General features: G+C 48.0%; 1 protein-coding gene across 1 annotated transcript in view; it reads left to right on the forward strand.

Moving 5' to 3' along the window:
- HYOU1 (hypoxia up-regulated 1) overlaps positions 1–10977 on the forward strand; it is a gene marked incomplete at its 5' end in the record, with an annotated part of 12437 nt that extends 1460 nt beyond the window's left edge. The window contains 20 exon segments of the mRNA XM_010291124.1: positions 151–299; positions 301–332; positions 931–1059; positions 1829–2012; positions 2449–2583; positions 3516–3598; positions 3701–3833; positions 4142–4329; positions 4607–4745; positions 4857–4917; positions 5680–5762; positions 6067–6255; positions 6424–6623; positions 6759–6846; positions 7474–7596; positions 7946–8079; positions 8607–8691; positions 9189–9441; positions 10312–10395; positions 10916–10977. Coding sequence (XP_010289426.1) covers positions 151–299; positions 301–332; positions 931–1059; positions 1829–2012; positions 2449–2583; positions 3516–3598; positions 3701–3833; positions 4142–4329; positions 4607–4745; positions 4857–4917; positions 5680–5762; positions 6067–6255; positions 6424–6623; positions 6759–6846; positions 7474–7596; positions 7946–8079; positions 8607–8691; positions 9189–9441; positions 10312–10395; positions 10916–10977 — 2534 coding nt within the window.
- Between the last annotated feature and the right edge of the window lie 740 nt (positions 10978–11717).

The raw sequence follows: 11717 nt of genomic DNA on the forward strand, positions 1-11717 counted from the left end.
AATGATCCTGGCTGCTGATGCCGCTTCAGGATTGCGTTCTGTACGAGTCTTTACGTTGGATTCTCTGGCTTTGCTACCGTCATGCCTTTATAATGAGTCTTTATATGTGGCTACGCTAATGGCAAAACACGTTCCCTGCAACTCTTTCAGAGCAGCCCATCAAGGATGCGGTCATCACTGTTCCCGCCTACTTCAACCAGGCAGAGAGGAGGGCGGTTCTGCACGCCGCTCGCATGGCTGACTTGAAGGTGCTGCAGCTGATCAACGACAACACGGCCGTAGCGTTGAACTACGGAGTCTTTAGGAGGAAAGATATCAATGCTACCGCACAGGTAGGTGCAGCTGGGAGATGTGGAGAGTCCTGTGCACATGCCTGCATGTGGGGGGAAAAAAAAAGTGCTGCAGATAAAATCAAAAGCACTTAACTGTGAGGAAGCGGACTCTGCTAGTCAACCAGTCTCCTCTGTTTTCATGTGCTCTTCAACAAGAGGAAGAGATGAAACCCTGTGTGAGTATGTGGCGAAGCCTGAAAGCTTCTGGAGTGAGGGCAGGTGGCTGGGAGTTCCCATTTTGTAAGCCTGTGTTTGTTCCTTGCCCGTCAACTGAGGGGGGAATAACACTAGCTATTTTCTAAGGTGCTGGAAGACCGACTCTGAAATACTTGATTTTCCTGAGGTTGAAGAGACTTTTAAAGAGCAAAGCTTTGTTTTCTGATCTGTGAAATGGATGAAAAAAGGTTTTCTTGTCCGCTTGTGTCAGGCGTGACCCTCAACATCTCCTGTGTTTGATCAAAGTACGAGTCCTGTCACCACAGTATAAAGCCAGGCTAGGGAGCGGGTAGTCTTGGCCTGTATCAATCAAGCTCGGACAGCAGTGGGTTCTTTCCGTATTCATTGGGGATATCCAGGTGTTTCTGCTTCACCGTCCCAGCTTCTCTTTTCAGAATATCATGTTTTACGACATGGGAGCAGGAAGCACCGTTTGTACTATTGTTACGTATCAGACAGTGAAAACTAAGGACTCGGGAACCCAACCTCAATTGCAGATCCAGGGCATTGGGTAAGAATTCAACACGAGTTGCACAAAACCCGCAGGTCTCAGGAAAGAAACCATTTGTTTCGCAGTCTCTTCTGAATGTGGAATTTTGCGCTGAGGCTTCAGCACAGTAATTTGGATGGCAGAGTGGGAAATGTCTGGAGCGAGAACGCTCCAGCTGGTAATAACCCTGGTGTCGCTATCTCGTGCAGAAGGTAACTGGGAACTTCCAGGACCCCAGGAAGCAACAAAAATCAATTTGTTTCAGGCTTGCTTTTTTTTTAATAGGCTCGAGCCATTTTAGCGTAATTCCGTTTCCTGTAATCCTACAGAAGTAGAGCGTGTCAGTTTGCAAAAGCAGGCTATCCTTCTAGAGAGCAATGAAAATGCAGTGTGTTTGGCAAATAAGGAGGGGGGTGCTGTGAATCGCCAGCCCAGCAATTTGTACCCCAAAGCATTTATACTGCTGTTTCCAAGAAAATACCTGGGACCCGAGACAGTTAGCCTTTGGCTTCTCAGCTGTTTGACGTGCTTGGCAATAAGGCCTTTACCATAGATAGGATGAAGTTTCCTGCTCAAAGTCTGTTGAGGTGGTGAATCTTTCTTTTCTTTGTTTCATTATAATGTGCTATTTTTGGAACAACCATTGTTCTTTGACGGTCAGTCGCAGCTGATAGTACTGCAGCTACTTTTGACCGCTTACTGCTCTGCAAATTTGTGAAATAATACATGAAGTTTGTTTGTATTTCAGCTCTGTTCACGTGGTTACATCTCCATTCCTTCTTTTGCTCAGGTTTGACCGTACTCTCGGAGGTTTAGAGATGGAGCTTCGTCTCCGGGACTATTTGGCGAAAGTCTTTAACGACCAGCACCCTTCAAAAGACGTCCGAAAGAATCCCCGGGCCATGGCCAAACTACTGAAGGAGGCCAACCGCCTGAAAACCGTCCTGAGCGCCAACGCTGACCACATGGCGCAGGTCTGACCTTCTGTCACAGGGTTTCCAGCTCTTTTAGGACCGAGGGTGGGGCGGGTTAAGGACAGGCGTGTAGGAACGCTGTCCCTCTGCAGCATCGCTGTGCCAAAGAGCATCGCCCCTCGTGTTCTGGGGGTGGTGGCGGTGGTACTGGTGGTTCCTCTCAACTTGTGCCTACTTAGTACCACTGGTGATTGCATGAGCGGGTTGGGCGAGAGGTAGTCGTGTGAAGGTTGGCAAATAAACTTTCACTGACAGAGGCCGTCAGTTATATCTGCGTTCCATCCTCTCGTCACCTTAGCCATGGCAGGTTCCGATGGGTTCCCAGGTGCACGAAGAAAGCTGGAACTTTCTGCACTCTGGGCAAGTCAGGCAAAGATTTTGCTTGGAAAATGCTCCATGAATAATTTAATTCTGGCTGTTTTCTTTTTCTGGACAGATTGAGGGGCTACTGGATGACGTTGACTTCAAGGCCAAGGTCTCAAGGCAAGAATTTGAGGATTTGTGCTCTGACTTGTTCCAGCGAGTCCCAGGACCTGTGCAGCAGGCTCTGAGCAGCGCAGAGATGAACCTGGTAGGTTTAGGAATGCATTAACATGCCCGACGTGTCTTATGTGCAGAGCTGCTGTCGTGTCACGATCAAAGCATCAGCGATTGTGTTAGCAGCACCGCTGAGGGGTGCGGGTGCCTGCCATTGTAATAGAGTGGTGGTGCTGCTGCAGTGAGGTTACTTGCTGCGGGGTCAGGCAGGAGGCTGTGATGGCTCCCTGTGCTATGCACCAGAAGCAAAGGACTTGGAGGAGGCGTTTCCTTCTGTAAAAAACTTTGCTCTTGGGCTGGAGCTTTGAAACACTGATCTTTTTTTTTTTGTCTCGGATGCTGGTTCTGGTCTCTCTGCTGAACTTTTATCTGAAAGTGCCTGGAAACAGAATTATTGCTGTTCAGGCTTGTCCTTTGAGTGCTCCCTTTAGAAGCCCTGTTGTGGACCGCACTTGGACGAAATGCGATGCGGTCCTTTGGAGAGCCTTACTGCATTGTTAAATGCTCGCTTTCCAGGGTGCCGGGACACTCTTGAGCGCTTTTTGGCTCGGGCATTCAATGCAAGACACTGAGTCACCTCTCAGAGTCCGGGTTTCCCTCTGTTCTGGTCCAGCTTGCTGTCTGGTTCACTGGCTCTTCTGTAGTTAAAGTAGTAGTAGTCACTGGCATTAAACCGTAGTGTGTCTAATGCGGATTCAGGTCGCGCGTTTCAAGTGACTTGAAGCAGCGGTCACGTTGTCCCTGTCTGAGAGGCCTGACTCCATGTTCCTCATGTTGGCATGGCTTGGGTCAGCTTGTCTGAGATCTGTCAGGCACTGACATGCTCTGGGGACGGCAGGACGTGGCATGGGTATTCACAGAGCGCCGCATCAGTGCGTGGTGACCGGGGAAGGAGCGTAAGGAAGCCCTGAACTTAGCTTTCCAAAATTGCTTTCTCAAGACAAGGTGACTGTTTCCAATCCCTAGGATGGAATTGACCAGGTGATTCTAGTTGGCGGTGCCACACGGGTCCCCAAAGTGCAGGAGGTTTTGCTGAAAGCTGTGGGCAAGTGAGTATGTGAGGCCCCCTTCTAGTCCGTCTCCTATTGACAAGTCGCTGTTCACGGCAGCGGCTGCAAAGCTGACGTCTGTTGTTGCTTTTCACTTCACAGAGAAGAACTGGGCAAGAATATCAATGCCGATGAGGCTGCTGCTATGGGTGCAGTCTACCAGGCAGCTGCTCTGAGCAAAGCCTTTAAGGTGAAGCCTTTTGTTGTTCGGGATGCCGCTGTGTTTCCTATCCAGGTAACGCTTGGCTTGCTTTCTCTTGTGCAAGGTGTGGGTAAATGGGGCTGTGCTGGGAGAACCGTTCCAGGTGACCTGTTGGATTCCTTTGAGTAAGGAAGTTATAGAGACCCTTCTGCCGATCTAATAAAGCAAGCAGAAGGAAGTTGGCCCTACTGTAGAAAACAGTAACATCTCTTGAGAAAAACTTGCCTGTCCCCTGACTTTTGCATGAGGCAGAGCAGCCAAACGCTGCGGAAACCTCTGACGTAAGATGCCACGCAGGAAGTTTGCAGTTGCGGAGTCGTATTTTTCTGTTTGTGATGTAGGTGGAGTTCACTCGTGAGGTTGAGGAGGATGATAAATCCAAGAGTTTAAAGCATAACAAGAGGATTCTGTTCCAGCGCATGGCACCCTACCCACAGCGCAAAGTTATCACTTTCAACCGCTACACAGATGACTTTGAGTTCTATGTCAACTACGGAGATCTGTCTTTCCTGAACGAGGATGACATGCGGTGAGTTGAGGCAAGCATCTGAGCAGACAGCTCCATGGCAGTGCAGCGTGCCTAGCCGGAAGATTTTATTGGCGGGCAGGCCTACGAATCTGACTGTCCACCAGCGCGTAGCTGCAGGTCTGTTCTCAGGGTTGTGTACCCTTTAGCAAACCGAACAGTGCTGGCTCCTTGCTTTGTGCAGTTGTCCCTCGCTGCAGACGTGACTGTGAGAAGTGGTTAACCGGTCTGCAGTACTGTTATCTCAAGTTTTCTCTCTGCTTTTTGTCTGTGTCGTCAGGGTTTTCGGTTCTCTGAATCTCACTACCGTGAGGCTACGGGGAGTTGGGGACAGTTTCAAGAAGCACTCGGATTATGAATCCAAAGGTATCAAAGCTCACTTCAACATGGATGAGAGCGGAGTACTAAGTCTTGACCGGGTAGGCACCGCCCTGTCGTGATGTTGGTCAGCCTATGTGTTTTCCAGTTCTGTCCCTCTCTCCGGTATTGAGGCTCCATGCTTAAACTAATTCTGTGCTCCCCTCTCCAAGGTGGAATCTGTGTTTGAGACCTTGGTGGAAGACAAGCTGGAGGAGGAGTCAACGCTGACAAGTAAATGATGAACTTTGATATTCGTACTGACTGTTTTACCTGCAGTAGCTTGGATAACTAAACCGTATCACTACTTTGAACAGGACAAGTACTGTGGTTTTGGATGCGGAAATTAAACGGTTAGCCATAGCCTCTGATTGCGTGTAGAGCTCCAAAATACCTAAAAGCCCTTTGCAAGTGGCTTCTGGGTGCTGCGAGGAGCTCTGAAAAGTCATATGCTCCTAAGGTGACTACGGCATGCGTTGCAGCTTGAAAAATAGGAGTTGTTTCCTCTTTATTCAGCCACAGCTGCTAAGTTCAGGACGTCTGTCCTGAAGGGAAATCCTGCATCCACAGCCCCGCAGCATTCTCCCTTCTCGTTTTCTGGGCTATGATGCCTTGACCTGTGCATTGCATTGCTCAGGTTTTAGAGCACAGACTTCCCTATAGAGAGGAGTTGAAAATCTGTGTGTTTGGAGGTGAAGGGGAGATGCAGGGATAGCTAATGCAGCCACAGGTTGAAGCTTGAAGCTTTTTAGTCAGAGTTACAGATTTCAGGTCATATTCCAGCAGAGGTAGAGTCCCCACTTTTGCGTGCACACAAAACCGCGAAGGGCGATCAGGGAAGAATGAGATTCCGGAGTGTGTGTAGCTAACCTACACTGCCAAGGGAGCTCCTTGGTGATCGTTACGGTTGTGAGGGGAAGAACTGGGAGCTGAAGATGGCTTTCTTCCTCCTTTGGGTACATAATATTTTGGGGTTTTTTTGTCTCCTGTCACCAGAACTTGGAAACACCATCTCAAGCCTCTTTGGGGGTGGTGGCCCTAGGCCAGAGACTGGAGAGAACCTGACAGACTCGGTTCAGGTGAGCCTCAGGGCGATTGCTGGTGGGAGGGAGCCCCGGGGTCTTGCTATGGCTGCTAAAGAGGCAGCGACTCATGTGAGCAGAACTAAAGGTGTCTGGCAGCAGGTCAGGATTTTAAATATTTTCAGAAAGTGCTGTGTTCCTCTTGAGTTTCATGTGGCGTGCGCTTAAAGAAACTTGAGTGCTGTTTTTCATAGGTAATGTTTTTTTTTGAAAAAATTTATCTGTTCTGTGAAACACTTGCATGTGTTTCTACATGAAAAACACTGCTTTGGTTTCCCCTTTACGTGCCTGTGATGACCAGGAAGAAGAAGAGAGCCTAGCAGACACAGGTAAAGAAGAGCAGGGGGAGACACAAGACCAGAAAAGCAGTACAGAAGATGCTGGCGAAGAGCAGGGAGAAGAGAAACAGCAATCTCCAGGTCAGGCAGAGACTGCCTCTCCGAAAGCAGAGTCACAGCAAAAAGAAGGAGGCGAGAAATCAGAGTCTCAGGTGAGCATCGGGTTGAAGGAACGGGACTGTGATTTCAGTGTCTGACAAGTGGAATTTCCTCAGCGGAACTCTTCTTTCCCCGTTAGTGCCCTGCTGTGGAAATAAGTGGCAAAACCTGAAAATGTGTCCCCTTGCCTGAGAAGTAAAGAATAACGTTATCGGTTACAGGATCGCAAGGAAAATAGAGAAACTGCGAAAGAGGAAGAGCCGTCCAAAACTTCTGGTGACAGCACAGTTACCAAAACAGAGGAAGAGAAGAAGGTCAAAGCACCCAAGAAGCAGAAGCTTGTCCATGAGATCAGCATGGAACTGGATGTAAACGATGTGCCTGACCTGCTGGAGGATGAACTGAAGAGCTCGATGAAAAAGTATGTTTGACATGGCTCTGCTAGGTTAAAGTGGTAGCTCATGTAGCGCTGCTGTCTTCAGAAGCTGATGAATATGATGCGGTGCCCATCTAAAGGCGCTCGCTATCTTTGATTTCTGTTTTCTTCACTTGTTAGACTCCAAGACTTGACAGTCAGAGATCTAGAGAAACAGGAAAGAGAAAAATCGGCCAACAGCTTGGAGTCGTTCATCTTTGAGACCCAGGTAAGAGAGGGATATAAAGAAACGAGAATTCCTGGAAAGCAGGTAGAAATGTTTTATGCATCTTGGCTGGTCTGAATGCAGGGGAGTTGGTTGAGCTGGGGGAAGCTGATTTGAAGAGCCCAGGTTTCGTCTGTCAGTCACCTTTTTCTGCTACCATGAGGCTTCCCGAGCCCGTGTGGACCTGGGAGGTTTCCTCGATACAAATGAACACTTTCCTTCTGCGTGTCTAACACGTTAAACTTTGGGTTTCCAGTATCCCTTACGTGCACTTACCTGTGTGTTTAAGAACAGTTGCACTCGGGCTGTAAAGAAGCCACGGCTTCTCGAGAGCTGTTGTGTAGAAGAGGCAACTCATGTTAAGTGCATGTGAAATCACGATTGTTGCAGCTGTACCGTCATATACCTGGTGTGCGCGCCTGTCTGTATACCAGGAGCGTGATGGTAATATGCCGGGTAGTGCTGGGAGCAGGAGCTCGGATTTGGGAGAGTTGAACAAGAATCTCCTGGCCGGTGCAGGCAGCACCCCAGGACTTCACAGTCCAGCCCAGTTGCAAGTGGGTGATCTGGTTGTCTTACGCTTCCACGCTCAGTGGCATTTGACGGGAGTGCTTGCTTTGTTCTTTTCAGGACAAGCTTTACCAAGAGGAGTATCAGTTTGTCTCAACAGAGGAGCAGAGAGAAGAAATTTCCAGAAAGCTTAGCAAGGCTTCCAGTTGGATGGAGGAGGAGGGCTATGCAGCTGCAACTAAGGTATTGCTGCGCGTAGTCAGGATACCAGTCTGCTGTCACTGGCAGGGAAATGACCACACAGGCTGACGGAGTATCAATCCATCTTGATCCTTTGTAATCGGGTTCCTGACAGTTTCTTGCTTCCTCGGCGCATTATGCACGGAACAAAATGTGAAGTTCTTCCAGCCATGGGTGTGTCTTCAATGGTTTCAGCAGTAACCTGTTGATTGAACATAAAGCTTAGTCACGTGGCTGTTTTTACTCTGTTGAAGTGCTGTATTTGATAGAATGACAAAAACTCCAGTTTTAACTTCTGAGGTTTACAGTGTTAGACTGTGGGAAAACTAGTTGTCTCCTTTTCCCTTTACAGGAGTTGAAAGACAAGCTCTCAGAGCTGAAAAAGCTTTGTAGGAACCTCTTCTTCCGTGTCGAGGAAAGGAGAAAGTGGCCGGAACGCCTGGCTGCGCTGGAAAGTCTGCTCAACCACTCAACCATCTTCCTCAAGTAAGAGCAAGCTGTTGGGAAGGAGAGTCGTGCAGCTCATAGCGTAAGAGATGCCAACAAGAACGTGACCGGATCGAATGTGGCCTGAAAGTCACTAGTGCGTCTTGAGAAGAGAAGACCAAAACCCTGCTTACTAGTGCTCAGTTCTGCACAACCCGTTAACAGAAGCATGTGAGATGTGTTTAACCTGGAGGGGACAGGAAGTGTCCGATGCTGTACACACCATTTGCCAGCAGATTTTTCCCACTTGGTCCTATGGCCTCAGCTTTTTTTTAATCTATCTTCCCTGTTTTTCTAATCTCGTGATAGCTGCATTTGCTGGCTCTGTATTCCATTCTTAGCATCCAGAGATTGATTTAGCACCATTTCCTGCAGATGCAAGAGACGAGGCATAAGCGTAAAATGTACTAGCTGGTTGGTATGTGCGGTGACTGGTTGTTAGTGTGATTACTGGAGCTGTAAACACTGAGTTGCCACGGTACAGTCCGATCGGTCTAACAGAAGTAAACTTTCTTCTTATCTTTAAGGGGAGCTCGAATGATTCCAGAGTCTGACCAGATATTCACAGAAGTGGAACTGAGTACACTGGAAAAAGCCATCAATGAAACAACGGTAATAAAAGATCGAATGATTCTGGGGAGGGTGGGGGTGGCAATTTGGGTTGTGTTTGCTGTCCGAAGTAATAGGTCATGTACTTTCACTCAAGGTCATGGAATAGAGTGTGAATGGCTTGTTTCCGTGCACCAGGAAACCTCTTGTGTGTTTTGGTGTTTTCCAATGCCCAGCTGGACCCCAGACTGCTTTGGAGCGGGGGGCGGGGGGAGGTGCGGATAATGGTTCTTGTGTTGCGTGTGGACAGTTGTCTGCAGGAGCGGTGGTGTAATCCAGTAATCTGGCTGCTGTTTTTAAAAGCAGACGCCGGATGTTGAGGGTTCTGTTTCTTCATTTTGTCCTATGTCTCGGTAACTAAAAGAAGGTGGTGGAAATGTAGCAGGGAGCAGCGTTATCCTGAGTAAGCTAGAAGGCGCAGGAGCGGTGATTTTGAGATACTGTGACGTACAGTGGTTCCTGGAACCAAAAAGCACCTCTTTTCCCCCCCCATCCCACAGATCTGGAAAAACGAGACACTGGCTGAACAGAACAAGCTCTCTCCTACTGAGAAACCTGTCCTGCTGTCCAAGGATATAGAGCTCAAGATAGCAGCGCTGGACAGGGAAGTGCAGTATCTTCTGAATAAGGCCAAGTTTGCAAAGCCCAAACCCAAAAAGGAGAAGAACACCACAAAAACCGATTCAGGCAAGAATGCTACAGCAACCTCTGAGACCGAGAACGCTATCCCTCCCACGGAGGGGAAACAAGAAGGTAAGGAGCGGGTGCGGAGCGGGTATATAACTCCGAGTATGTACTTAACCGTGTGTAACACTCATACCTCTCTGCCTTGAGTGAAAAGCAGCTAAATAAGTGACGACAGTAATTAACTGTAGGATCAAATGATCCTCCTCTGAGTTTTCAAAGACAGAAAACTGGGAAAATCTAGGTGTGGCGGTGTCCTTTCTTCCTCCACCATTTGTTTGTTGGGGTTTTTTTTTCTTTGAAGGAACAAAGTATTTAGAAACATCCTAGGATGCTTAGTCAGTATCTGTCTGGTTGGCTGGCTACCTTATAAGAAAGATAGGGCATCCATTCTGTTCTGGGTGTCCAGAGCGGGTGTCCAGTATTCAAAGTCATGTCCTATCTCAAGGAGCAGACTGAGCTGTTGATGAGAGAGATTTGTGGCTTAGATGGACCCCAGAAAAAAAATAAAAATCTCTTGGGACACTACGACTAGCATTTTTCTCAACTTTTTAAGGTCCTCAGGCTCAATGTGTCCTTATCCTTCTAAATCTAGATTGCTGTTTGTCACCAGAGTTCCCTGCTGGTTCCTCTGGCCCGAGTAAGAGATCCTGCTTATAGGCACAGCTCCAAAGTTGACTTGCCTGCGCAACCAGTGAATCTCCAGGGCTTCTAGGGATGTAAAGCCTGGCGGAGGCAGTGGGGAAATGAGGAGCAGTTCTGCAATACTTCTCTGAGCGTTGTAGAGATCCAGCGTCAGTGTGAATTACTGCAGCCCTGCTGAGGCACCACAGCTGGCTTGTTTGTTAACCTTGCCGCTAGTCACCTCATCTCCCTGCGCCTAAGCTCCTGTGTATTCTCCCTAAACTTTTGTGCTGTTTCTTTCTAATTTAAACACAGACAAACCTGAGGATATCAGTCCAGCCAAGGAACCTCCTTCAGCTGAGAAAGTAGCAGTAAATGATGAGCCTGGATCAGACTCTGGTGAGTAAATATTTGACTAACGGTCTGCAACTTGGTAGCTACATGTGCAAGCTGTCTGTGTGCAGCTTTCTGTCGTTTTAGCTGCAGGAGGTAGTAAGATGGTAGAACCCCTAATTGCGGAGCAGTTGTTAATTCTGCAAAGAGGAAGAGGGACGTTTTGGTTCCTTGCTGCATTTTCATTGTTCAATGTGAAGTTATAATGTACCATCGCCTCCTGCCTCGGCAGCTGCTTTATGCCTCGGTCACTACAGTTTATAGCCAGTCCCGTAGCTGTAAGCCTGTCGCTGTTAAAGAGCTGATGTGCAGGTGTGTGCTTATTCTGCCAGTCGTATTGTGAGGACAGCCATGTTCAACAGGTGATGTCTTCAGCTCTTTGGGGATGAGTATCAGTCCTCAAAGCATTCCCCTGACTTCTGTACCATAGACCAAGAGTTTGGCGGACTCTCAGGGACTCTCAGCGCTGCTTTGTATGCTGTAAAAACTGTTAACGGTGTGTAACCGAGTTCACTTCATTACACAGGGTCCAAAAAAGAGAAGACGACAGAAACCGGAGGAGAAGGCAGGAAAAACGATGAGTTATAACACGCCTGAAATGCCAGTAGTGTCAACATCTATTTATTTCATGGTTGCGTTCTATGTTTTTATAATGGACCTGGGTTAGTCATGATGTAAATGGAACACCACAAACAGTCTGACAACAAAATGGGATAGAGATGTAAATTTTATTTTTTCTTTCTGGGGATTTTGCCGCTACTAACTTAGTGAATTGGTTTTTGTTTTTCTTATGTGTTTAAAGGTGGCAGCGTGCCCACCGAGAATTGTCTCAGTTTCAGACCAGGAGTCACCAAAGTGACTTTTCTGTGGAGAGAAAAGCAGTAAAGTAACATCGTAAGCTTTTAGGGAAGTAACTCGGAACATAAACTCTGTGCCACACCTCCTCTGGTGAAGGTGAATGGGATGAATGCAGGAGCGTATGTAGCCGAGGTGGTCTTGTCTTTGCATATGAGGCCCTAGCTTAAAGCAGTTGTGTGATTTCAGCTGACGGGAGGTGTATTCTCATTTGGATTCGTGGGATGGTGGAACAGAATTGGGGAGGCGGATGCTCCGTGCTTTGAGATGGTAAAGTGTCTGTTTTCCATAGACTGTTGGTAAGACCCTCTCTAGCCCTGCTCTGTAGCAGAGTCTGAAAACCGCGAATTGAGACGTGGCGAAAAAATTCCGTTTATAGTTTACTATAAAATAAAAAGTTCAGAAACGGCAACGCTGAAGGTGATGGAGACAGGAAGAAGAAACGCGTCGGTGCATCCGGCAGCCGGCACAAC

Source organism: Phaethon lepturus, unplaced genomic scaffold (genome assembly GCF_000687285.1).
Source record: "Phaethon lepturus isolate BGI_N335 unplaced genomic scaffold, ASM68728v1 scaffold52087, whole genome shotgun sequence".
Classification (NCBI taxonomy): domain Eukaryota; kingdom Metazoa; phylum Chordata; class Aves; order Phaethontiformes; family Phaethontidae; genus Phaethon; species Phaethon lepturus.